Here is a 26,275-nt window from a genome sequence, read left to right as displayed (position 1 = left end):
TCCTGAAAACTTCAGCATGTCTTCATATTTTTATAGCCAATAATAATAAAAAAATTCTAGGGGGAAAAAAAAAGTAGTAAAAGCAAAAGTAATATCGAAGCCAGTCCTCAACCTTCAGAAGATTCTACACAACATGCAGATGACATCCTATACTTGGGTAATATATTTCACTAGACGATAGATGGAGAGAGATTTCATAAAGTATATAGGGATGTAATATTAACATCAAATACATTCCAAACCCCTTATCTAATCTAACGAGCCATTTAACAGTTGATCTATCAGGTCAAGTCTTTGAATCAGTTTCCTGCCATGGGAGTAAAAGATGCCTAATATTTAAATAATCATCCTTTTGACAAAGGTGAATTTGATCAGTAATAAAGATTGTTTCCAATCAATGATCTTCAAAAGGTCTCTTCTGTTTCTTTCCAGACGACTACACAAAACATCACAGTACATAAAATAGCTTGGTCTAATCCGCTGTCACTTGTTTTTCTCTTTGTCATTATTTCTCAAGCTTTATGAGGTACTTTTGTAACTGTTTTGGGCCTAGAGAAGGCATGCTTTTGCTTTCATATGGAAACTGTAAGCACTTTCATCCTTCCACTGCCAGAACACACACACGCACACAACCTGGCACATTCTTCTAATCACAAAAGTAAAAAAAACCAATAATCACAGCTGCAATATTAATAGCAAATATATTCTGTTTCATGTCTGGTTACACTCAGGTGAACACTGATAAGTCATGTGTGAAGTTCTCATACAGAGCTCTGACACTGCAACACCAATCCTAACACGCCTCAGCCTCTTTTTAACATTGTCATACAGCTCAGTCCTGAATAGCTTTTTGATGATCCACTCCTCTCCAGTGTTAATAATATACATGATTGTTATAGCTGGCTATAGTTGGTAGTTGCTTTTTACAGAAAAATAAATATATGGGCCTTCATCTCCCCCCAGAATCGGAGACTTCAGTACAGATAGGCAATTATGCCAAATTCTGCAGCAACGCTTCCTCCAAATAACTTTCAGATGTCATTCCTGAATATTTCCATAATACATGATGAAAAAATCTATCCTAGTTAAGCTGTTTTGTGTGTCCTTCTAAACACTGCACAAGTGGTTCAGCAATATATACAAAAAATCAAATTAAAGTACCACATTAATTAAAACTGTCTATATTGTGCAACTGTGTCCCAAATTAAAGTCGTGAGCTCTATAAGCACCATCTTGGCCATCTCAGGAGGTACATATCCTGCCTGATTTTTGGCTGATCTGTATTGCATTTACAGCATGGGAAAATTGCTGTGGAAGCAACTCTAGCACCATTTTTCAAGAGCAGACTAAGGTTAGACTTTAAAGCAATAATGCTGAGGCAAATCACAGTATCTTCCCTCCCAGCAGACCTAGTACAGCAGCTCTTCACTACTTGCTACACTCAAGCAGTGTTTATGGAAAGTCACCGAGTACCTTGAAGAAGCAAGTGTCTGACCTACCCATAGCACTCACTTCCAAGTGCACAGTATTCCTAGCACAAAATTAAACACCGGGGACCAGCACGCCACGGCAGTTACAGCGGGGCTTCACAGCACACTCAGTTACAGTATGTTCAGCACTGCAACATACCGAGAACAAAACACTTCAGCAAGAAACACTGAAGAACACTGAGCAAACAGCATGGTATCTCTGGACCGTCACCAAAGCACCAGGTCTTCATAATGCAAGGTAACATGCAAAAACAGAGCTTAACCACAACAGCTGGAATGGGAAAGCGTTGCCAGACATTAATGAAATACTAACTTTCCTAGCTTGAGAAAACTCATTCATCACTACCAAGCCATTGCTTTGTAGCTTGATTCAACAGCAGAGAAGGATGCCTAAAGAATTCCTTATAGGTAGTAAGAATTTTATAGGTTCTTTATAAAAAAAAGCATTTTTTAAAACATACCAGGTTCAAATCTAATGTGCAATCCTATGAATGTCTAATTAGTTTTGCTTTCTTCTTCTTTCCACTTTCAAATTCTGGTCTCCTGGACAACCACACAGCAGCAGAAGATATTTCCAGTAGTTCAGGACATTTTTGCAATTACTAAACCTAGTTTAAATGACCTTACAATAACAGGCATTATCATGTGTAATAATCAGCTACAGGAAAAAAGCTTTGACCTAAATGACCAATATTCTTTCAAAAAGAATGATGAAGATTGATGTATCAAAATGTCATCACTGTACAGACCTGTTTTAACTTTCCCCTCCACAGCCTGGAACAGAGCACCTGTGACAAAAGGGCATGACACAGCGGAGCTGTGCTCTCAGATCTCATTTGTCCTTTGGTGTAATTAGTCTGGATCACGGTCTGTAACTCAGTTTCTGCGCTCATAGCTTACAAGAGAAACGCTCAAAGGCAAGAAACAAAAAAGACAGCAGTAGGAACGCTATGCTATGCAACTCCTGATTTGTAAGTCAAATTGAATTATATAGATGGAATGGCAAGCACTCAAGGGCCCCCTCTAACCCAGGGTTCGCTCTTCTTGAAGTACCACATTAACGTCTTTAAGGAAAGCAGCTGCCTTTCCACATGCCACCATGGGCCACAATAAGCTGCCCGACCCAACGTGAGCTACCAGGCTCAAGCACTTTGCCTCTGTCCTGGGCCCCTGTAATGCGAGAAAGCTACAGGGGGACGGGGCACCACGCTGGATGCTGCTCTCGAAATGCCTGTCCTCTCCTTCTGGCACAGAGCGCACCACTGTGCCTTTTTAAAAATCCCCTGCTCTTAGGAAGGTTTGTTTTTCTAACTGGTTCCCAGAAATCTCGTGGGGGTTCCAAGCCCAGAAAAGTAATTACTGCATTACTTTGGCCACAGACACAATATCAACCTTGTTAGACTTGGCCTACGGAGACAGCCAAACACCTGCTGCTGCAGCATTTATTTGATAAGCTTCATGGTTCGCTAACATAAACCTGATCCTGCTGACCTGCAGGAGGATGAAAAGGAGCCGGGGGGAAAGGGTGGAGCAGGTAGGCGATCTCACGGCCCTTCAGCCCAGCAGCTTACAGCCCTCTCTCCCAGCAAGCTCCCATTTCTCTTTGCTTTCTTGTTCCCTGGTGAGAGCTTCAGAGAATTGGTTTTCCCCCTGCAGTTATGCAGGCAGATGTGGAAGGGGCTAGGATTCCCATGCCTTATGACGGATTAACTGACAAGTGCGGGATCAATATGGGAATTGTTCTAGCTCTGGCTGCATCTGTAGCTTTCCAAAGCAGACAGAATAGCTGCACACACTCTCGTTGGCATGGTGGTGTGAGCACTGAAAGGCTGGCTTAATACCAAAGTCCATTAGTTAACAGCAAGGGGGGAAGGAAGGGCTGCAAATCAGTCAAATCAACAGATAAAAGGTTGGGGAGAAAAGCAGATGTAGAAATAGAAACTTGATTTTTATTCCTCAAACCATGCAGTTTTCTTGTCTAGTGAAAAAAAAAAAAATAAAAAAGAAAGAAAGTGGGGGTAGGGGCAAATAAATAAGGTTTTGTCCCAAACAGGGTCATCTCTTCCAGTGGATACTGCCAAGCATTATTTGAGGAAAAAACAGAAGTGCCAGGGGATTTAACAGGAAGGGGAAAATAATCTTCCCAACTATGGTGCTCGATATCAGGGAAGAAACTTATTCTTTTGACAGGCAATCTTGCCTCCTTCTCAGCCTCACGTTTTTCTAGGCAGAGGGAATCAAAAGTGGACTATCTAGAAAACCAGGGAAGGGCATTTCCATGAATCTGTTAGTTGTCACTTACATGGACGGGGTTTGCCCTCAGGACAGGTATGTTTTCCAGTGTACCTCTGTCTGTGTATGTTGATAGTGCATCTTGGAGATATACAGTGTGATTCACCCACTTGGGAGACAGTGAGAAGCAGATTAATCACTTTGGATGACATCAGAGCCAGACCAAACTTTTATATAAAACTTGGCAAAAATCTGAAGACTAAACCTCTGAACATGTGTGAAATTGTCTACATGAGCATCTTCTACCTTATTTCACCCTCTTCTGCTGGCTCAGAACATCAGGAACTTTATTTCCTGATGGAGAAAAAACTGAAAAAGTTCAAATAATATGCCACAAGACATTTTCTGGATAGATCCAAGCCAAATCAAAGCAAAAACCTCAAAAGAAAACTTCTCCTGTGGAACCTCAAGCCCAGTTTTGCAGGTATGTGAAATTCAGATAACAAATGATAAACATCTGAAGTTTTGGACTAGTACCAACATTCTACTTTGGTATTCACCCTTCACAGTACAGGACTCACAGCATCAAAGTGAAATGCTAAGTACACTTAGAAAACCAGCATGACTGGATTCTCAGAGCTCTACTAACACAGCCAACTGTTCTTCAATTTCTGCCTTTATTGACTAGCCTGTTTCTCTCCAAATGGTACAAGTCAGACTTTTTAGAACTAGTAATTAAGGAAGAGAAACATGTAACCTGATACGATTAGGAGACTCTTGTGGAAAGTGCTGCAAGCAAGAAGAAAGAGCGTAAGTGAATTTGACCCACACTGGGAAGCCTATATTTCTTGCAAGCCTGTGGGTACAAAAGAAAAGTAAGTGCTGCCCGGCATGCAAATCTTGAGAGCAATGCACAATACATCCAACTCCTGGAAAATGCACCAGACTCAGCCATCTTACTTTCCTTCAAAATTGCTGATGGTTGAAGCCAATGACTTCATTCTTCCTCCACCATTTTGCTTCAGGCTCTGTGCCAAAGCTCACCAATAGGCTAAAAGCAAACCAAAATAACCCCAAATGCATTGTTCACCCACCAAGCAGTGGTGATAAGGAGGAACTCGTGGCCTGTTCCCCAACAGCTGCTAGAGATGCCAGCAGCAAAACTCCCACGCTAAGGACAATTTGACTGCTTAGAGTTTTCTAAATAATAAAGCTATATCATTTCAGAAAGTATTAAGAAGCTTCACAGGTAAAGTATTGCAATGACTATGAAGATCCTCGTAATGTATTTCTGTAAAAAAACCTATCATATTATAGGATCCTCTTCTATATTATTCTGCTTTTTATTCTTAAACTAGTTTCAGACTGTGAGCAAATGTACACTTTGTACAGCAGCTTCTGCCCATAGTTCCCCCAGAGCATCGTACATGCAGAAGCTCCCTGAAGGATATATGTTTCATGGTGAAATACTGGTAGACTGTTACGCTAGCAGGAATAGTTTTAAAGAAGGCTGAACAGGTTTGACAGCAGCCAGGGTGAACTATTGCTGGTTACTGTCTGAGAAGCAGCACACAAGGAACTTGACCTGACAGATCAGCAGAGCACTCTAAAAGCACACTAAGTTTGGAGCAGAGCAAGGCAAATGAGAAACAACAATGACAGCCGTACAGCTCACTCAGAGCATCCCCAAGAGAGCAGCCATATGCTGACAACAAACATTGCAGCCAAAAGGAACCAAAATTGTATGACAGCTTCTTAAAATAAATCCTCCCAACAGGCCCTGCTTCCGGTTCTGTTAACAGCCACCAGACCAAAGGAGTGGAACTTACTCTGAGTCACGTAAATGCACGTGTGCTCAAGAGCACTAAGCTCTGGGTGCCTAGGCACGTGTGCCTGCACACGCTTTTGTGAGGACAGCTACAGGACCACAAGAAGAACACGAGAGCAGGATGTCTCGCTCCATTTTCTTCCTCTCTGCAAAGAACTTTATGTAGTTGAAAATTGAAAAATTGTGAGCTTTTTCCTCTCTACAGGTAAAACGTGAGCAAGTGTTGCAGGACCTTATTAGCGCATGGGTAACTAGAGCTCAGTCTGGTACAGGTACTCAGAGGTAACACATCACCTCTGCTGTGTCCCATCCCTGGGAATCTCCAGGATCAAGACCTTACCACCTTACCACAGGGAAGGATCAAATTGGACAGGGTCAGGGTAGAATATCAAGATAAAACTTTTTTCATGGTAACTGAATATTGTGCTCTCAAATCTTTTCAAAAGCATATTTCTAGCTTTATGGTTGTGAAGACAACTTTTACATGGTGAAACAACAGTAAGCAATATAGTAAGTTGCCCAAGTTTGCAAACATGCTAAATAGAACAGGTTTCTCAAAAATAACTTCCACGTCATAGCTTAATGCCTTGAAATGACTGTCTGAGCCCCATTCCTCTCCCCAATTTTTGTTTGAACGTATCTGTTTTCTTTAGGTTTGAATCAATGGAAGAAAAAGACTGGCTTTTTGTTATGTCTTGGGTTAAAACCTATTGAAACTGGTAGATCTAGCACTACATTTCCTTTCAAGCTAAATAAGGCTACAGTTAAATACCTCTTTGTTCAGTAATTGCTAAAAACAAAAGACTGCAAAAAAAAACCCACAGGCTGCGCAGGGTCTGGACCTCACAAGACAAAGGGAATCATGGGAACAGATGCCCCAAATGTGGAGATTAGGGCAATGAGTAGTGCAGCTCTCCTCCTAAAAGTGTTGGGGATGAATATGGTATCTTTATTGACATGTGAAGCAGATTCTACTTTATGAGTCTTACTGTAAGCCAGTGCTAAGTACATAATTTCTACTACATCAAACCACTGTAATTATTGCTTTGATATTTTGCTAGCTGTCACTCAAAGCATGTGAAATAGTAAAAGCATAAAACTGCCTATTTTGAGCGGGTAAAGAATATCAAGAACAGGGTTCTTCCTAAAGAAAGCCACCCAAAGCCATCCAAAATGAGTTTACTGTTTCAGAATACTGATAGGTTACTTTGAGCCTTAAAATTTATCTCTGAAACACATTAAGCAGGTGAAAAGAACTTCAGTTTCATCCTTTAACTACACCTTATCCTTGGTCAAGTCCTAGATGGCTAATTACTTCCAGTTATTTCTGAATAAAGTTTTAACCATCTCTGTTGGAGTCATCAGTATCTAGTAAGTGTTGGGGAGAGGGGAGGAAGTGATCTGCCTGAGCATTAGACACATAATAGACTTACTGACAGAATAAAAGCAAAAGAACAAACCAAAGTAACTGAAAAAGAGAGTAGGCCGATTCGCTTATAGCAGCATTTAAGGAAGGCCTAGAAGAAAGTGGGACACCCAACAGTATCCAAAAGCCTTTGGGTCACTTTATTTCAGCTGTATCATGGCCCAAGTTTTAGCAAGAAGAAATATAGGCAGGCAAGCTTAGAAGATTTCCAGTCCTTCACCTTGATATTCAAATAGGCTTTCTCACAGCACCAGTACATCAAATCAAATTTGATTTATCCTTAAAAAAACAGTATAATTCCCAAAAGCTCTGCAGCATCTCTGGAGCATTCAGAGCACTGTGGCACGCAGGAGGTGGATGGGCTGCTGAGGGAGAGGTACAGTATATGCTCAGGAGAAGGAAGGACTACATGAGAATCCTGTGGAAAAACCACATCCTGCTCAAACTAGTCTCCAGATGACCTGTTATAAATGTGAGAAATTATTTAAATCAAGCAAAGTATAAGGGATTATGTGTGTATTTAAACCTTTGCTTGAATTGACTCATAAAGCAGGAAAGCCATAAAAATGCAAAATTCACTTTGGAAAAATATAACCAGATAAAGACATATAAGGCTTTCTGGATAACTGTGCAATATCTGGATTATCTGTATATCTATGTATGGTCTTTTAACACTGTAGAAATGGAGCATCCTACATATAATGCTGAACATTTCAGTATCTCTGTAAATCAGAAAAGAAGGTGGAAAACAGGACATGGAGAAACTCTTTTGCCCACTATTACACAAAACTGGCAAGAATTAGCAGCTGAAGCCAGATATCTTCAGACTTCAATCTTAAAACCATATTTCCTTTGATCTTACTCATTCTTAGGGCACATTTAAGAGAGCAGTGAACAATTGATGCTGATTGTTGTGGCTCATTAGCCAGTCAGCGATAGAAGTGTACCCTGCATATACTCATTTACCGTAGCAAATATTTGCGCATGGGACTGAAGCACTGGAAACCATACACCCACAGATATTGCCTCAGTCAACCCTTCCTTTCAAGGCTCGGTTCCACTCCCTTCTCCATCTCAATCCCTCCATTAATCTTCCCATTTGCCTTTTAGTTTTGCTTAGATTACAAGTTATCATCACTAAGTACATGAAAACTGTAACCAAAGACTGTCTGTGCCTAACATAATCACTCAAATAATTTCCAGCTAATGATTTACTGTTTGCTTCACTTCCCCACCCGCTGTCTGGCTTTTTTAGGGCAAAGACATAATTTCTTGCATGTTGCTAGAGGACTACACACACCAATGGGGCTAAGAATGCAATAAAAAAGATTTAATGGCAAAGGGGATGAATAGAACATTCGAGTATTTTCCCTTCAGCAGAAAACAGTATGTTGCTACTTCGGTGGCAAAGGCTCCTATTGCCCAGAAGAAGCTAAGAACTGCCTTCTGAGAGTGCCACGCCAGTGGAAGCACTTTTGGCTCGACATGCCCGTGTGTCTGCTGATCTGATTCTTCAATGAGACAATTCACTGTCTGTTTCTGGGGAGAGAATGAATGGAGGAGTTACATCAATTATCCGAGAGTCTTCAGGATACACTTTGACAGATGATGAAAGGACTCTAATATGTAATTGAAATACCCTGTACCAAAATACTCACATTAAACCTCGGCTGATTACACACAGGTCTGAGCTATCTCAGACCTTTAGAACAGGAATTGAGTTGTTTATCAGCGAAAGCCAAACTTCTAAAAAGCTGGCTACCCACTACAGAGCCTTTGTGCTGGGTAAATTAGCTTCAGGAAGAGAATCAAAATGAATTAAAACCACATGGAGATCCTCTCCCTTTACCCTCCTTTCCCCCCTTCCTTTTGCTATATGAATCCCCTCACCAGGAGACAGAGGCCAGTTCAGTCTAATTTAGTCCAGTGTTTTTGTTTCCTAAAGTCTCAGTCTTGGGCTGAGTCCATTAATAGGCTGCAGCTGATTTTAATCTAGATGAACTCAAGACTCCTCTCTTCTTTGGTTTTAAAAAGATTACAAATTGTGTGTTATATAAATAGAGGGAAAAGGTAAAAAAAGAACCAGAATGAGTAAAAAATCTGCTCTCCATTAGCTGACCTGCTAAACAAGCCTGTGATTCAAATAAAGATGAGAAATGAGAGTTGTGGGGGGAAAAATACACAACCTAAAGCTCTAGTGATACTGCATGCAGACGTACTGGTAAGAAGAGATGCAGTAACGTCTGATAGCTACCATTACCATTGTAATAACACAGAAGAGATATTAACGAGACTCCAAAAGTGGCAAACCAGATGCCTCAAAGACTGTTCTGATAGTTTGCAGCACCCCTTCCCAGTTAAACTTAAAATCATCTTGATTAGCAACTATGACCTCTTTGTATCTTATGTCTCTGTTAGCCAAGGTGGAATAAGTTAGTCTTAGACTAGCTCCTTGTAGAGTATGAAAGAATGCCACAATACCCACGTGGACTGATTGAAGTGGGATCTCTAAAAAGAGGTGCTGAACATAGTGAGTTGCCTCAGATCAGTGCTGACGTTCCTTGGGAGAACAAGCGATAAAGAAGCTGTACAGGTATGTTGTCCTCTAAACAACCAGTTCTGGGTTCCTCAGGGCAAGTCAAAGAAGCAAAAACTCCATGCCCATGTAATGCAAAATGATTTCTCTCTTTGTCCAGAAAACCTACTTTAGATTAGCTCTAACAAGTATGAAAAAGAAAAGGCAAACTAATCTGCTACAAAAGGTAAATGGGAGAATTATTTTTGGTATGATATGACAGCTCAGAACCTTTAACACACTATGGTAAAGGATGATAAAAGAAAATCACTTCCCTGTAGTGCTGTTTCTCACGACTGCAGTTGTAGATGACTTGTCAACAAGGCTGTCAGTACTACTATACACCAGTACTAATATGATTATGGTCAAAACACTTTTGTCTTATTGGTATCAAATCACTCCGTGTAGACATCTTTGTTTCTTCTCCTCCTGTCACACAGAGGGAAGGAGAGCTGAATGCCGTAATCCCCTCCATCTCAGAAAGGGCAATCTCTCCACCAACTTTCTGAACTACCTAGACTTACTCCTGTTCACTTCTTAGTACAGTGTGTTCTTAGTGTACTTCACCCTAAACCAACATTATGTGCTCTCAGCCCCAGATCTCCCAGCATCAGTTTTCTTTCTTAATTTCCTTGTGTGCTGATTTTTTTAAATAGCACATTTAAACACTTAGAAAATGCTATCGTATGATACTGCTAAGGGTCTGAAAATTGGGAATGCCAATCTTAAATTATTTTAATTTGGGGTGAGAAGGGGCTGGGCTTTTTGGGTTTTTTATGCCAACTTCTACACACAGTCATAGGACACTGGATGGCTCAAGACTGCACGAATCCGTGAGTTTTAAAATAATTGCAATAAACTGCAAATGTGACACTAATTTTTCTTGATGCTCAACCCCAGTGCTGATGCATTAAAAGCTTCCCTTTAGAGGAATCTCATGAACAGCTTATACACAACTGCTCTATTTAAAAATGGCCACTGGCACTAAGGAGCAAAGCCAAACATGAAGGAACCATGAACAGCAAGTGAGTAGATTGTAACTACTCACAGCACCCTACAGTCACAGTCCTGCTGCAGAGCAGCAGGATTGCAGCCATTTGGAAAAAGGAGAGTTAGAGTGGCCTGTAACAGACTTTGTTCTTTAACTCTTTCTGAAAAATATAGGTAAAACACTGCTTTCAATCCACAAGAAAAAAAAGGTTTTTAATAGCCTCTGAGCACGATTTTTAGTGAGCTGTATTCACAAACAAAAGATCCCAAGAAGATGGAGTCTTGATGTCATTATGGTAACCTAAAAATCTCAGAGTAGTATTTGATTCCTCAGAGAGTCCATTTCAGGAGTCCAGAAATGTTTTTCTCTGCTTGCTAATGCTGTCATTTTGGGAACCGCACACATCTGTTTTACACAAACAAAGAGAGTATGTACCTGCCTAAAGTAAAACTCACAGCTTTGCCATAAGATGGAAATACAACAGATGTAGTAAAAGTGCTAGTAATCAATAATAAACAGTAGATATGCAGAGAAACAGATGGACAGACAGACATGAGTAAGAGGAATTACTCGATCCTATCAGCTTTACCTGAACACAAGTCCTCGTAGTAAGTCTCAAATGCAATGATAAACGTGCCTGGATTAAACCCAGAAATTCCTCATTCCTTGCTAATGGGGCAAATGTAACTTGGAAGGGGTCTGTATGCAATCACTGGAGGTTTTATTTGTATAACTTTTCTGGAGTTTGACTATGACTATATTTGATTGCATGTGGGTGGCTGTGGGACGGGCGGACAGCTGGGTGAAAAACTATGACAAAAGGAATCTTGTCCCATTTCCTGCCTGCGCTTCATTCACTAATGAGCACTGCTCTGGGTCATTCTCAAGATTTCTTCATCTGTTGTTGTCTCGTCTGCAAAAGGGGCACCCCAGCAGTGGAGCTGTTGTCAGCTTGTCTTGAGAGTTTATTCTGCTGCCTCTCACCCCCACAGCTGTGTGGGATCGTAAGTGCCTGGCTGTAAACAACGCCATATTTCGTGCTTCTTTTTGGATGACTTGAAGGCCAGTCTGAGGCCAGATGTGTTTGCTGGTGTAATCTGTTTCCCATTTCTTGTAATAAATGCGTATCTCAACAACTAATAATAAAGTGAAATCAGGATTTATCTCTTGTCTTCTTCATAGTGATTTGTGCTGGGAAGAGAATGTTAATAAAACATAGCAAAGTCCTCAGTCTCTCCTTTCCTCCTGGAGTGCTTAAAACATTCAGCGAATGTATCCCTACGAGTAAACAACCAGGCTGGTGAACCTGATGCCATTAGACTCCTGCTGCAGCAACCAATATCCCTCTTGCTAGCTTGTAGAAATAAAGCCATTTTGCTTCTTTAAGAAACACTTGTTTCGCAGTAACACTGCCTCATTTATTCTTGTTTCTTTTGTCAGATCAGTTCACTTGAAAAAGTTTCCTCCTGGTAACAGGTTTAGTCTTTTTACTAGGATTCTTTTATAAAAGGCTTCTACCTGTCTGCAGGCAGGTTTCAGCTATCTCCCACAGCAAACCATCGAGTCCAGTCCCTTGATTAGAAACCGCGTTAGAGGAACCACGTGAAGACTGCATCTCTCTTCCGGTGTCCAGGTTAGCTCCCTGTGAGCTCCAGTAAGCCTCTATCCAGGGAAAAGGAGTAAATTACACCCAATTTCATTCTGTCAAAGAGAGGTCTTTTGATTTGTGTTGTAAAATGGGATTGAAGTAGCTTTCCCCTTCCAGGCAGGTGGAAAGGTGAGGCAGTGGGAAGAGGAATGCTGCAAGGGCTTAGCCTATCCCCAACCACTAATGGCCCACAAGACGTGTGCTGTTGCAGTGCAACACACGGCTGTGCTCCTTATGATTCTCCCTCTCTTCTTTCCAGTTAGACCATGGCCATATCCACCCTCACCCTTATCTATTATAGTGTGACCCTCACTCTCAATTAAAACCTCTGCTCAACTGTCAGAGATACTCCACCAATGAAAAGCAATTCCATTAGGCATGGCTTTGACACCAGACTTCCAATCATCTGGTATCTGCTAGATGGTCTTTTACGTCCTCTGTAACTTGAAATGATGATTGATAGATAGATAGATTAATAGACAGACAAATAGATATAGACATATATGGTCATAAAAAGAGTTCCTGTAAAGTCATAGGGTTGTCATTTCCCCAAGAAGCCTTTCAGAGAAATGCTCTAAAGTTTCATCCCAAAGGAGGTTTCGCCAAGCTCTCTAGGCCTGAGAGGGAAAGGAAACCCCTTCCACAGTGCTAGGCAGCTCTAATTACAGATGCATCAAACCAACACCTACTTTTATTCAAAATAGTTGTTCCCTGACAGTACTCAGAAGCTCATCTATTGTCTTCAGTTGCACTAATGAATGTTAGTTACTCAGTCAGCCTTGCTAGTTCTGTTCAGCAAATGGGCCACCGAAAACCTAAGTAAATTCTATTTCTTCTGTGCCTCTTCAGTTTTATTTTAACACCCAAGTACAGAAACTGTGACTGCATATGTAAACCTCCATGCCTGGCATAACTGAAGACAACAGTTTTAGCTGGCATGGAAGACACAATGTATTCTGTTAAAACCACTCATGATGATATGTGAGAAGGAAAGAAGTCCTTTAAGCTTTTAGGAAACAAATTATTTCTAGGGTTAGCAATTAGGAAAACAAAACAAACCCAAAACATTTGTATTTGTAAACCCGAGCATACTTGCTGTGGCTTGACTAAGATGTGCTAAAATCTTTGATTTTTTTCTTCAAAGAACCACCACATTTTAAGATGCTAGTAACATGAAAAACCTAAGCGTGGACAGAGTCATTCCCCCACTGCTCCATCTAGGTTTTCAGCATTTTACTACACTTTCACATCTACTGTGTGAAATAAAGATCAATCTGTTTCCAGAAGGCTCCTGTGGTGGGTGGTCTGAGTTCATTCTATTTCTTAATTTCATTTTCCAGGACATTCAGAGTTTTCTTTCCATTTTCTGTGTTGAACTTAGTGGTTTTACAAAGCCACAGTACCAATAACATAATATGGAGTATTTGTTTTATTTCTTCCTATATCCAGCATGGTTTTACACACAAGCTGATCACCTCCAGAACCACACTGACCATACCAGAAGCATATCTATTTGACCTTGGTCCTAATTCTCCTGCCTTCATTGGTTTTGTATATAGTTGATATACTATGAGCCCTTGAAGAATATTCCTTACACTTGACCCTCTCAGTAGTTTATGGGATCTCCCCATTCTCTTTGCATTCTTATCAAATGCTTTCACTCTGCCAAATCAACATGCCCTCAGAACACTTGCATAAAACAAAACAAGGCTATTTTCTCTAATTAAAGTTCTTGCTCTGTCCACAGTAATGTCGGTAGAGCCTTCACAAAACATATAATCTATGAAGCCATTGTATCATAAAAAGTTTGCTAGCAGTCTTCTAAAACTCGTGTCTTACACATCGGAGAAAGCAAATCCCTTATCTAAGCTAATGAGACGAACAGAGTTCTGAGTGCAATTAGATTCTAGAATTATGGAAATACTCTGTCATAAATGTGTGAAAGTGTCATTTTGTACATTGTGCACCACAGTAACCTGTCAATTAACAAGAAATCAATGCAGGGGTGCACCTTGAATGTTAAGACAAAGCTAGTAAGTATTTGTGGGCTGCTGCAATTTTGTGTCCAGAAATTTCAAAGCATCATATACAAGGAATGAGCTCTTTATACCAAAATCAAAATACACAACCACTTCTTTCAAAAAACCCAACAACACAGCATTGCCTCTAATGGGGTGTAAATCTGTTTCTCCAGTGTCTCTTGATACGTAGAGACGGCACATGAACTAGACAAAGCCAGAGTAAGACCAATGCACAGGCAGGCTAAGCAAACTTTCATGATTGCAAGGAATATATTTAAATCATAACCTGAGCTTAGCTGATGACACAATCATTGCCTGAGTCATCTGAAAAATCTGAAACAATGGCTCTGAGAATGGTGAACTTTGTCATTAATCTGACAGTGTGTCAGCCTCATGACTTGAAGGAGGAGGAGAGGGACAGCAGGGATTCTGCCACTTCAGCAGGCAACTCTGTGGGTGGAGCAGGAGCAGAGAAGTACAGTAAGCCTGACTCAGTCTCTAGCAGATACATTCCTGATGCTTCAGCAACATGACTGAACTTTACACTCAGGACACTTGTTGCCTGTCACACTCAATAAGGAAATGGCATCTCTTACTGTTCCTGATGGTGAGCAACAATGCAGGGAGGAATCAAATGGCAGAGAAGCAGCAAAGCAGAGGATCTTGGGTTTAAAACCAGGATTTTAAAACCTCACATGAGCTAAATAAATACTAGCACTGGCATACCTGATTTGGGGCTTTCATGCAAGGGAAGCCTAGTCTTTAGATAAACAGAGTGTCCGCCCTTAACCTCCTGAACTATCAATTTTCCTCGTCTACTACTGCAGAAAGGTTATGCTGTAGTGCCCTGTGCTTCCTCGCATTTAAAGTTAGGGTAGCCAAGGGCAACAAAGACTCCTTCCTCTCTAGCCTGATAGCAGAGTTCTTCCTTCCTTTTGTTCGGATGAAGAACAAACACCGAGTTTAACAATAACAGTGGATGCTTCATTATGATGCTCTCCTGGGCACTCAGCCCTGGTTAGCATTATCTTACCACTTGGTTTTGTTTTGAAGGAAACTGGGAATGGTCCTTTCAATTGCTGGTGTTTCAAGATCAACATTATCTCTACTTCCTCTATTTTCAAGTCTCCTTATTTTACCAACAATATGTGGCACTATAAAAAAAAAAGGCAGACAGAACCAATGAAGGGAGAAAACTGCCAGAGGCAAGCAATAACAGAAGGCCATTTAAACTAGCTTTCTCTGAACAAGTTAAACTACTGATTCTGAGCATTAGGAAAAAAAAAAAAAAAAAAAAAAAAAAAAAAAAAAAACAAAAAACAAAACACAACCAAAACCAAAGAAAGCCAAAACAACTTAATCCTTGGCAACTATTGAAGGAAGTGCACATGAGGAACACAGTTTAGGCTTGAAATATAGCGTATTTGAAAACATCCAGGAATCTCATCACACTTCCTGAAATCGGCATCAGCACCAGACCCCTCCCTGTCATATCTCCTACTTTATGGACAAAAAGGCCTTTAGTCATTCAACAGAATTCATACCCTCTGATCCATGACAGACAGCTGGCAAACCCAATGTACCACAGACTTATCACTTGTGCATTCCTACGGACTTTTGTTTTTCTTAGACAAATAATTGTTTTGGACAAGTTACTAAATTATCACTCACTTTTTACACTATGGGAAGGACAGGGAACAAATTTAATAACAATTGCACAGTCCACTCTGGACCATCAACTCAGGCATAGTCAAGAAGCTACACTGAAAAAAGGTGTCGGTGGACACAGTTGTTCCAGTGGTGACTGAGAAGGGGAGCAAAGGGGGTAGATGGTTTCATCCTCTGCCAAGTCTCTTTCTCTGCAAAGATCTGTCCACAAAAGACACTCTTGAACTGAGCGTGAGGCAAGCCAGCCTCAATTTGTGCCACGCTGTTGGCTGCAGCCCTCAGGTGGGCCAGCTCATTTACCCCTCTGCCAGAGGAGGACTCGAGTTTGCAGATTCAGTTTGTGTGCTGAACCTTCCTGTGCCCTTGAGTGATACAGCAGTAAGTGGTGTCCTTCCTGAGCCAGACAGCTGGGGCCAGCTGGAGGGACGCCTTTTTCCTCTGGTGTTCAGACATGACAATGGAATTTAGTTCATTTTACACTGGAAAAGTCTGGACTTGCTCTGACTTCTCTGCTTAGGAACCTTTCCGAAGGCATGACAAATCTTCCAAATGAAAATCCAACAGTGCCTCGGGTGGCTGCCTGTCCTTGCTGCTGCTACGGTAGGTGGGAGGCTACGAGTCAGTTGTGTGGCCACTCATTCCCCAGTTCAGCCTAATGCACATTTGAGAGAAAAACAGGGAGCAAACCTGTTTCTCAAGGAAAAGAAAGTATTCTCGATGAAAAAAAGCTAGCTCTGTTAAACTCCAGTAGAGTCCTATTTAGTATTACTCGGCTGGAAGGACTGCAGTGATGAAGCAAGGCCACAAAGCTGTAGGGGAAGGAAGGCGGAAAGGCAAAGAAGAAACAACATACCTTTGAGCTCTGCCGTGCACGGCATGACGCCCTGCCTCTGTATTGAATATGAAGGTGGTTGGGATCACATTACAGAACTACCAGAGTTATGCTTTAACCACCCTAATTTAGCGGTTTTGGCTTCTGCTACCACATTAGAATACATTGGCTTGATTTTCAAAGGTAACAAGCACCTACAGCTCCCACTGACTTCAGTGACAGCTGCAGCTCTAAAAATCAATTTAACATAGTTTGCATATTGAGAAGAACTGAAGGAAAATAAAAGGCCTATTGTGTGCATACGAAGAGTTTAAACACTGCTGATGGGTGGTATATGAGTCCCTTCCCTTTCCAAATGAATTTAACTTCATGTTTTGTTTGGTTTTCCTGTTGATGCATCCTGCACCCTCCAGTGCTAAGCTGGTGGGATCCCACATACTTTTCCTGGCATGTGGAGTTTAAAATAAGAGACCTCAGCAATCGGATATCCTCAGCATTTCCAGCTATTGAACACAATCATGAGTACTGTGATCCAATTTCAGAGCAGAAAAGAAAAGATATATAGGAATATTCTCCCTGTGCTGGTACAGGGCAGACAAAAGAAAACTAAGCAAACAGGATGTTCTGCTCCTCTGTGAACTTCAGCAAATGGCCACAGCAGACAGGATACAGTCTACAACACACAGCTGCAATGTATGTGCCTGACTGCCTGATACCTTGTTCTGGGTGATTCACTCAGAGCACAAATATGGCATGAAGAAAGTAAAAGGTGTAGTGTGCAGTTCCCACCTGACACGCCTCAAGTCCCTCATCAAACACACACAGCCTGAAGGAGAAATGTGATGTTTTCTATATGCTACTGAGCAAAAGAATCTTATCCCTAAACTCACTCAGAACATCTTCAGAAGTGTAATGCTTCGTGCTCAGGACTCAGGATATCAGCCTGCTTACTCTAAGCATATTCACTCGGTAGTAAGGCACATCCCAGCTGAGGTCTCCACAACAGCACACAGCACTCTGAGAAATCACCCTATTGCAGACTGGTTGATAGCACGCTAACAGTTCCACACCATCTTCTAGAAACATCAATCTTTGCATCTCTGGTGCCGCTTCTGGAGAGCACACCTTCACAGGGTGTTGGACTGTATGGGAGATTGTTTCTGTAATGGAAAAGCTAGGAAGGTTAAATGAAAATGACATTCAGTGGACAATGAAGTAAAATCTTTTCAGCAACATCATCTCTTGTTGAACTGTTAGTTGTAGCATCATCAGCCTGTGCTTCCTCTTCACCCACGCAGTGATGTGTGCGCTGCCTTGCCTCAGTTAAGCCCCAAGGCACACCCTCTAGGGTTATTCAGGTGGCAAACCAAGGAACAGCCAGGGTTGATACACCATGCTCTAACAAACTGCTGACTAAACTTGTTGCCTCTCTCATCTCTGTAACCCCTGGTTAAATCAATCCAGCCCTGAAATTTAAGCTCACAAATTTTTCAGGGGTCTTCAAAGAAGTGAATGACAAAGGGCCAGATTCTGGTTTCACTCGAACATAAATAATGAGAAGAAGCACTACAACAATCATTAACACTATGTTAAAAGTTCAAGTGAACATTACAGAAAATACTTTACAGTAACAGCCCAATGTTATTAATTTTAGGGAATTATTGTAATAAGAAAAACCTTTTGAAGTAAAAACCTGTTTGCTGGGAGGGTTTATCACATCTGTGTCTGTTTCTATGAAAGTGCTATATATCCCTGTTCCATCTTATAAAGACAGATTTAAGCTTATATGATAAGATCATTTAAATTTGTGGTTAGTCCAGTTTTAAAGACAGGGCAAGTCTACACATCAGACGCAAAGAGACCTGAGGTTGTTCTGGGTGTGTTGACTCTGAAAACATAGAGAAAGTTTCAAAGAAAAACACCACTGGGGCCAAAGTAGTGGAAACCCTATTTGCAAAGTGTTATCCCTGTGCTAATAAGCCCCTCCTCGGGCAAAGTTTTCTAGTTTAGATGAAGTGCTATTCAAATGCGCCTATCTACACAGGATTGCACTCTGGAGATTTCCAGGTTTAGACTGTAACCAACTGTTGGATCTCCACACCACTCCCCTCTCCCCAGCCCAGGGCACAATAAAGCATCCAGCAACCCGGTCCCTTCAGCAAGCAGGCTGTATGCTCAGAGATTTTACAAGATTTTAATATGAAGAATACATAAAGTCCTACAGCTAAAGAAAAGTTGCATGTACTACCAAAGTTATGTCATTTGTGTCATAGTCCTCTATTGCTAACTATCGTTTTACAAGATAGAATGACAGTAGTGATGGCTTCCCCAAACATGTTAGTGGTGAAGCCAGAACAGACATAACCTTTGAGGACAGCAAAAGAAATCTAGTTGTGCCTACGTGAGAAAGGGATAAATCACAGTGAGATTTAACTGCCTTTTACCTTCATAAGCTGCGTACAAAAGCATGAGACTTTGCTCTAGCTGGAAAACATGTTTTTGGACAGACATTTTTTTGGCTTCCTATTCATGAATATGTTCGCTTAAGAACATTAAGTCCATTTTAGGTACATTTGACCTTATTCTACAAATCTGTAGCTTGAAGGATGTAACATCTTCTATGTTAAATCCAGGCAATTACTAGTAGAGTCTTGGCCTTCTACGACAACGTTCAGTTCCCGGAACAATATACTGTCACAAATCACAGATACTACCTCTAATCAACAGACAGCTTCACTCCTTACATTAAAAGCCTTTTGGAAAAAAGGCCATTTGCTTTAGCACTGTGCTGAAAACACAGGGGAGCTAACCACTTTGATCAGGAATTCATTACAGAGAGACTGGCAAGGAGAAGATTTCTCTGAAGTGAGACCATTTTGTCCCAGGAAGCCTATGCCAGCCTTGAAAAGGGGAACGTCTCTGCAAACACAGACTTCTGCTCTTCAGCTCAATGTTTTAACAACACTGGATTAGGAAAAAAAAAAAGTTTTGGTCCACACTTGTGCAAATGACAACAGATTTTGCACACTGGTTGTACAAAGGTTTTTTCATATTACATTTAGTAAAACTTCAGAAAGATTAAATGCTGGCACTTCAGTTGCAATCTAACAAAGCATATAGGGACACATTTGGCTTTCAGTACAAGAAAGCAGTACTGTATCTTCAGTGTCTTTACATAAGTCTTCAGGAATAAGCAGGTAATTCAGTATTTTGTGCTAAACTGGACTTATCCAGCATAATATCCTCCCTCAAGTTAAGCTCACAGCAAAAAGTATGGCCAGAAACTTTAGCATTCTGTTGTCTATCTACTATGCCACTAGAAAGATCATGTTTGCAGAGAGAAACATTTAATTTTATTCAAATGATAGAGAGTTTATTTTGTTTCTACTGGATCTAAACCCAAGATGCCTCTAGTTGTCCTTTACAATTAAAATATTTTCCTTCCACCTCTCTTCATTACCATTTTTAGTTGGTTTTGCATCTGTGCTTTGTTCCTCTGGACTCCTTTGACAGCCATGGAGTTCAGCTACTCCAGAGAGGCTTTCCCAACACTGCTGCAGAGCAGTAGAACAATTCCCAAAAAGTCACCTAGTGAGGACCCCCTCACCCAAGCGAATGCCATTCCTGGGTCAGGTTTAGTAACTCATTCCCCAAAATGCCATAAACTGGCTGAACAAAAGGATATTTTCATCGCTGTCAGTTACATCTCTTCGGGTGATTTTGCTGGCATTGGGATGATGGAAGTCTTATTTTTTTCACATTCCTTACTGCCAGGACAGACTTAGCCTACAAACTGATCATGCTTTTTTGCTTTCATTATTACAAACCTGTTAGAAATAGCATGAGGTTTTCAGTGTCCTGTGGGGAATACAGCAAAAACGGTTCCACCCCACAGAGATCCTAACAATGATCAGTTCATCTTTATCCCTCCAACAGGGCCGGAAATCACCAGTGGCACTGCAAATCTGTTACCATCTCAATAGCAATGCACAACTTTATTCCCATTAATCTGTCTTCCACCCATTCACACATCAAGTACAACCCTGCTTCATTTTACAGATTATATCCATGTTGCTCCAGACAAAGGTCACTTTATAGTTACAGTTCTTCAATTGAATAAAAGCTTTTGATGCAGTAAATCATTGTCTCTCACTGTTCAAACTCACACAATACAATACAAATAATGCTGCCCTTTCTTCCAGAATTCCCTTTCTACCTCACTACTCATTACCAAAGCATTTCTTTACAAAATAAAATGAGGCACTTTTCACTTGCTTCAGCCATATAAATTAGTTATAGCACTTTGGAGACCGTTTGCCATGCTGCACTACAAACCCAGATCCTATGCTATTTTGAGATCAAAATGAGCCTCTTTCATTACATTAGTGACAAATGAAACCTAACATACCAAGATTTAGCTGTTCCTAGATCTTTTCCCCCTGAGTACTGCAAAACTTAAAATCTAAGACACACTCTTCCGAGTGCCACATATCTTTTTTTTTTTTCCTACTTAGAAGCCACCTGCCTCAATAAGCCATTACAGGCAAGGTAAGCATGGTTGTGCACAGACAGACACGTGTGCAGTGGAAAACAGGGCAGGAGAAAGGGTGCACTAATCAACTAACTAATCATTCACTCCTGCCCGCAAAACCCAAACTCTTCCCCTTAGCAATACATGGTATTATGTCCTTTCTTTGGGTAGTGAGGGGAGCCAGTGAGCATGAGACACAAGTTTTGAGGTTAAATTTGCAGATAACTTTCTTTCAAACAGAAGAATAAAACACAGCAGGATAAATCTTAATGTCAAGTACACTCACGCAAAACGGCAAACACTTAATGGCAAGAGTGCTTTATTTAGCACTGAAGGTCATAACAAGAACTGAGGCCAAAAGCTGAAGGCGGTCAAATTCTAATCTGAAATACAGAACAAGTATTTAGCAGCAAGGTAGCTAAAACTTGAAAACACTGTCAAGGCAAACCAGGAAATCACATTTCTTAATGTTCTCAAATAAAAGCAAATGCCTTTCTAGAAGAAATGCTTCTGTGTAACGTAAGTTATCAGATACCTGAAGGAAATATGCATGATATATGGGAGGTCAGTTTGGATGAACTGCTGATTCCGCTCATCTTTAAACCCTACAAAACTGAAAATAAATCATTACTCAAAAGTGAGCTCACTACTATTATTTGCTTCATGTTTTCAGTGCTTCTGAGCTCTTTCAGTGAAAAGCAACGTTAATCACTTGGTTAAAGCACAGAATGAATTTACTTAGATGAAATGGAATGACACTTACTTCCACGGACAGCCGAGCTACCAGTTGCCGATAGCTAGGCTCTGTCGCTAGCTTGTATTTATGCCCCAGAACGTTGCTGCTTCTAAAACTAGATTTGGACTATTGCCCACAGAATACAGCTTAACACTGACATCATCTTATTCAGCCTATCTTCTTTTTGGATATGTATGAACGCAGCTAAGTGGCATCTTCTAGTTCAGCTGACCTAACCCAGTATGTGCTACATTCAGCTTCACTGAAACTACAGCTAGGCATAACAGCCCAGAATCTGTTCTGACTGATACATCAGGAACAGAATTACCAGCTGGTAATTTCCAATCCAAAACAGAAATTATATCACTGCCAATGAGAAAAATCATCTTGTGACTTGCACCCTTAATCAAGTAGATCTGGAGCTTTTTTACTGTTATTCTTCTTTTTGACAGTATCACTTCAGTCACTTTAACTAGTATACTGAATTAGGGAAGCAACGGCAAGTCCTCAAACAGAATACACAGACAGACAGTAAAAATTCCAGTATTTTGTGGTGCTCAGATCCAGGCCTCTGCCTCTGTTTAAGATCTCTACAAAACAGAGATCTGCTGTCAGACTGGATTTTGCAATCACAATTCAGGTTCATCACGGAGTCACACTGTACAGCACGGCAGTACATTACATGCCATTGTGTTGCAACGTAAAGCCAACTGAGGCTTTTTTTCGGTTTGCACTCCACCCCCTCTACTGCACACAGAGCATACAGAAGCAATGAAAGGAGGAGACTGAAGGCTGACTTTCTTTGCTAAATCTCTGACCAGCCAATCTTGCGTTCCGATCATGAAATTTCATTTCTCTAGTCTGCAAGTGGAAATAAAAGAATGAGTGAACAACTGGATTCTTTTCATCCCCAAACACTTCACGTTTATAAAAGCAAAGAAGTTTTCTCCATGCCACCCTTGGGCAGCCTGAAGCTCTGCTCTGACAGTGTAAGAGAAGCTGTTCTGCCTTCACTAGGGTCTCCTCTGAACACTTCTGTGCTTGCACCGAGGCCATGAGATGCAAAGATACCAGGGAAACAGAGCAGCGATTTACATTGACAAAGAGGATTTTGATACACTCCTCCAAATGGGGCAGCATTACCATCTTAATAGCCTTTTGCTCTCAGCCCTCTTCCTGAGGACGCTGGAGATTTTTGCGAATGGAGAACAGTTCCGCTTCCCATTTTAACTGCAACAATAGCAGAAGGGCTCCTTAAACTGCATCACATAGAAGCCTGTGAAATCCCTAACTAGCCGCACTGCCTCTCCTGCCGTTTTATTATCCTCCAGCCGCAGAACAAAAGGGGGGGAGCTCCTCCTCATTTTTAGCCTATTCCACACGTCCTAATCCCTCAGAGGTGGCAATGGAAATTGCTTGTGGAACTGTTAAATCACACTTTCACTTTGTCTTTCATTCCCCATTCACCCTCACTAATCAAGGAGCTTCTAGCCACATTTTCCGATATCAATTTGTTTATGGCCTATTGGTTAATGGTCCCGGGATGGGACCCCCTGCGTAAGAAGAAAGAATCCTGGGCATTTCAGCCAGCTGCTGCTTCTCGCCAGTTCCCACACCCATCCACTTGTTCCCATCAGCCACCCTGAATGTGCTCACCTCCTGACACCAACTGAATTAAACAACAAAGCCTGAATGGGAATGCTGCCTTTGCAATCAGGCTGTGGGACAGATTCCACTTGTTAGCGCTATACGATGTCCCTCAAGCAGCAATGCAGGGACACTCCCTCACTGTCTGACCCGTGGGCAGTTGCCTTACTGACATCTTACCTTGCATCCAGCTTCCCTCTGGAAAGAAGCACCAGCTACAACTCTCATAAAAACTCTAGCCTCTCTTGCACAAGGCGGCCTGGTGCCACTTTCTGTATCTTATCCAAAACAGCCATTTCCAGGCGATTTGCTCACTTCCTCCTTCCATAGAAATAACGATCAGTGAAATATGGGATGAGAACATGCAATATTTACTTTGTACAGCTCAGTGAGATGGCTCACATGTACGTGCTTACAAGTTTTATAAAATAGTCTGGGGCACATTATCAGGGGAACAATGCCCTTGGTTACTACCCATCTTGGAGACAGGTATCTAAAATGGAAACATAATGGTGTAGTCAGAAACGAAGAAAAGGCTCACATAAAGACGAGCTTCAAGCTGCCTTCCAAAATGTGCAAAGAATGCCTGATATTGAGACAGCATTTACTTAGAGAAATCCAAATTGGTATCTCACCTGTTTTTAGAAAAATGGTGAATGATGTTTTAAATGTGCACCCCAGAAACATATGGATACAGGGAAAACAGCAATTGCCATACTCCTAATAGAGTGCTATCCTTCTATCAGAGTCCTGCTCCATCATCATTACGTGTTACCAGGCCCATTTGTTCTTTAAAGGCAGGGTTCAGTCCTTCGTAAACTATTTTCCTGGCTTACAGAAAAGACCTGAAACAAATAAAGACCTTCTCTGAACAAATGTTTCTTGTTTCTGAAATGGGAAATCTTTCTTTCTCAAAGTTTCACTCCATTAGTGCCTGAGGACAGAGCAGGAAATTGTCTGCCTTTTTTTATAATGACCAGAAACATCTCTGCAACTCAGAAGATATTTGAGATAGAAAAGTAGCTTGTCTTCTGCCCTGTACTGAATCAAAACATGTCCAGAGCAACTCTTGCAAGCCATCTCAGTTTAAACTAATAAAAACTGTTTCTAGTTCCCATAGCCTGTTTAAAATTACTGGTACCAAATAAAGCAGACCAAATTCCCAGAATGGCATCTAAGAACACACTGGGTATAGTATCCAAAGGTTTAGGAAGCACCAGATGGACCCTCACATTATCATTATGTAGATGTATAGAATGGAAGCAAAAATGCACCAAAAAATGCTTTTGTTTCTTCTGTTTTCCTACGTTATGTATCACCAGAGACGTAAGCGTATTTAGTCATTAGTAAATGTAGATATGTTGTTGGTCTGGTACAGCCTGTTTGAAGGTTTGAAATGGTCAATCAGAAGAAAGAGAACTGTTCACATACCTTAAAAAGTTCATAGTGCTTTATGGGATCAGTGATTCTCAATCACTGGAACCTGAGAAACAGTGATATTTGCTTTTCTTAATGCCATGGCTGCTGTATCCTTTGAACAGAACGTGACAGGCACTGACTAGTTTTATTTAATCTGCTAAACTGATGCAGCAATTAGAAGCCAAGCTGCATATCAACAGACAGCAACTCATCAAAATTGATCTATGAATGTCTGTCAAAAAGTAACGACATTAAAGAAAGACTTATTGGGATAAACGGGGGAAAGAAGGGAAGAGCTGAACTTCCCGTTTTGCTGTGAAAGTACGTGATTTAGGACATGGCGACAAGGAACCCTAGTTCCCTGCCATCATGGTAGTAACATCCAGCTTTTCAGTACGCTACCTCGTATCCTAGAGAATCTGAGGATTATTTATGACCATGGGGCATTAGCATTAAAATGATCACAAAAATAGAGACCAGATATTAATTTCCTGTATTTTTACTGATGTCAAGCCATTTGCTAAAGAAGAACCATTTAATAGAGCATTTTATTAATGATAGATGGGGATGTTTCTCCCAGAGAAACCTATCCCATAGCAGCAATGTTGCCAGAACCATTCCACTTTACCTTGAAGGAAAACAGGGAGCCTTGATTAATAATTTTAGGGTCCATTCATAGATCCATGGGAATATGTAACAACTAATGCAGTATAATCCAAGACAAAAGAGTGAACACAGCAGAAGACTGCCCTTGTCAACCAGACTGTTTAAATAGGGGGGGGTTTAATTAGGTACAAACAACACCATTTTCAAGAATAGTTGATGTTACGTACGTTCAGCCTGCTTAAAATACTAATTGTAAAGGCAAAACAATCAATGCTCTGGTCTTACCTTGAAGAACCAAGCCTGATTTCTCAATGGTGTAGAAAAAAGCAGAGAATGGAGCAACAGGGGATTTAGCAACCAGGAGCTGCAAAACAAACAAGTAATACGTAAGTGCACATCTCTATAACATACTGCCCAGAGCTCAAATCCGTAGAATAATCTCACTGGATTTAACTTCCAGAAGTGGTAAAGCATACTGCAGAAATAACGAGCTAGTTATTGATCTAGTCCTGTCACTTCTAGGTAGTTGAAGTCTTCTTATATGCATGTACAGATCATGCTGCAATTTTAAAAGGATTCACAGGTCATAAAAAAACACCATCATGAAAGCAGCAAGCTTTGCTTG

At 41.0% G+C, this 26,275-nt stretch overlaps 1 protein-coding gene across 1 annotated transcript in view; it reads right to left on the bottom strand.

Moving 5' to 3' along the window:
* Positions 1-26,275, bottom strand: part of RAD51B (RAD51 paralog B) — a 418,545-nt gene that overhangs the window by 104,352 nt on the left and 287,918 nt on the right. Inside the window, exon 9 of the mRNA XM_009883484.1 lies at positions 25,936-26,014. Coding sequence (XP_009881786.1) covers positions 25,936-26,014 — 79 coding nt within the window. The remainder of the gene's footprint in view (positions 1-25,935; positions 26,015-26,275) is intronic.

The sequence above is a fragment of the Charadrius vociferus genome, unplaced genomic scaffold, assembly GCF_000708025.1.
Source record: "Charadrius vociferus isolate BGI_N301 unplaced genomic scaffold, ASM70802v2 scaffold34, whole genome shotgun sequence".
Taxonomy (NCBI): domain Eukaryota; kingdom Metazoa; phylum Chordata; class Aves; order Charadriiformes; family Charadriidae; genus Charadrius; species Charadrius vociferus.
Note: the sequence above shows the minus strand (reverse complement) of the source record. Positions and strands in the feature narration are given on the sequence as shown.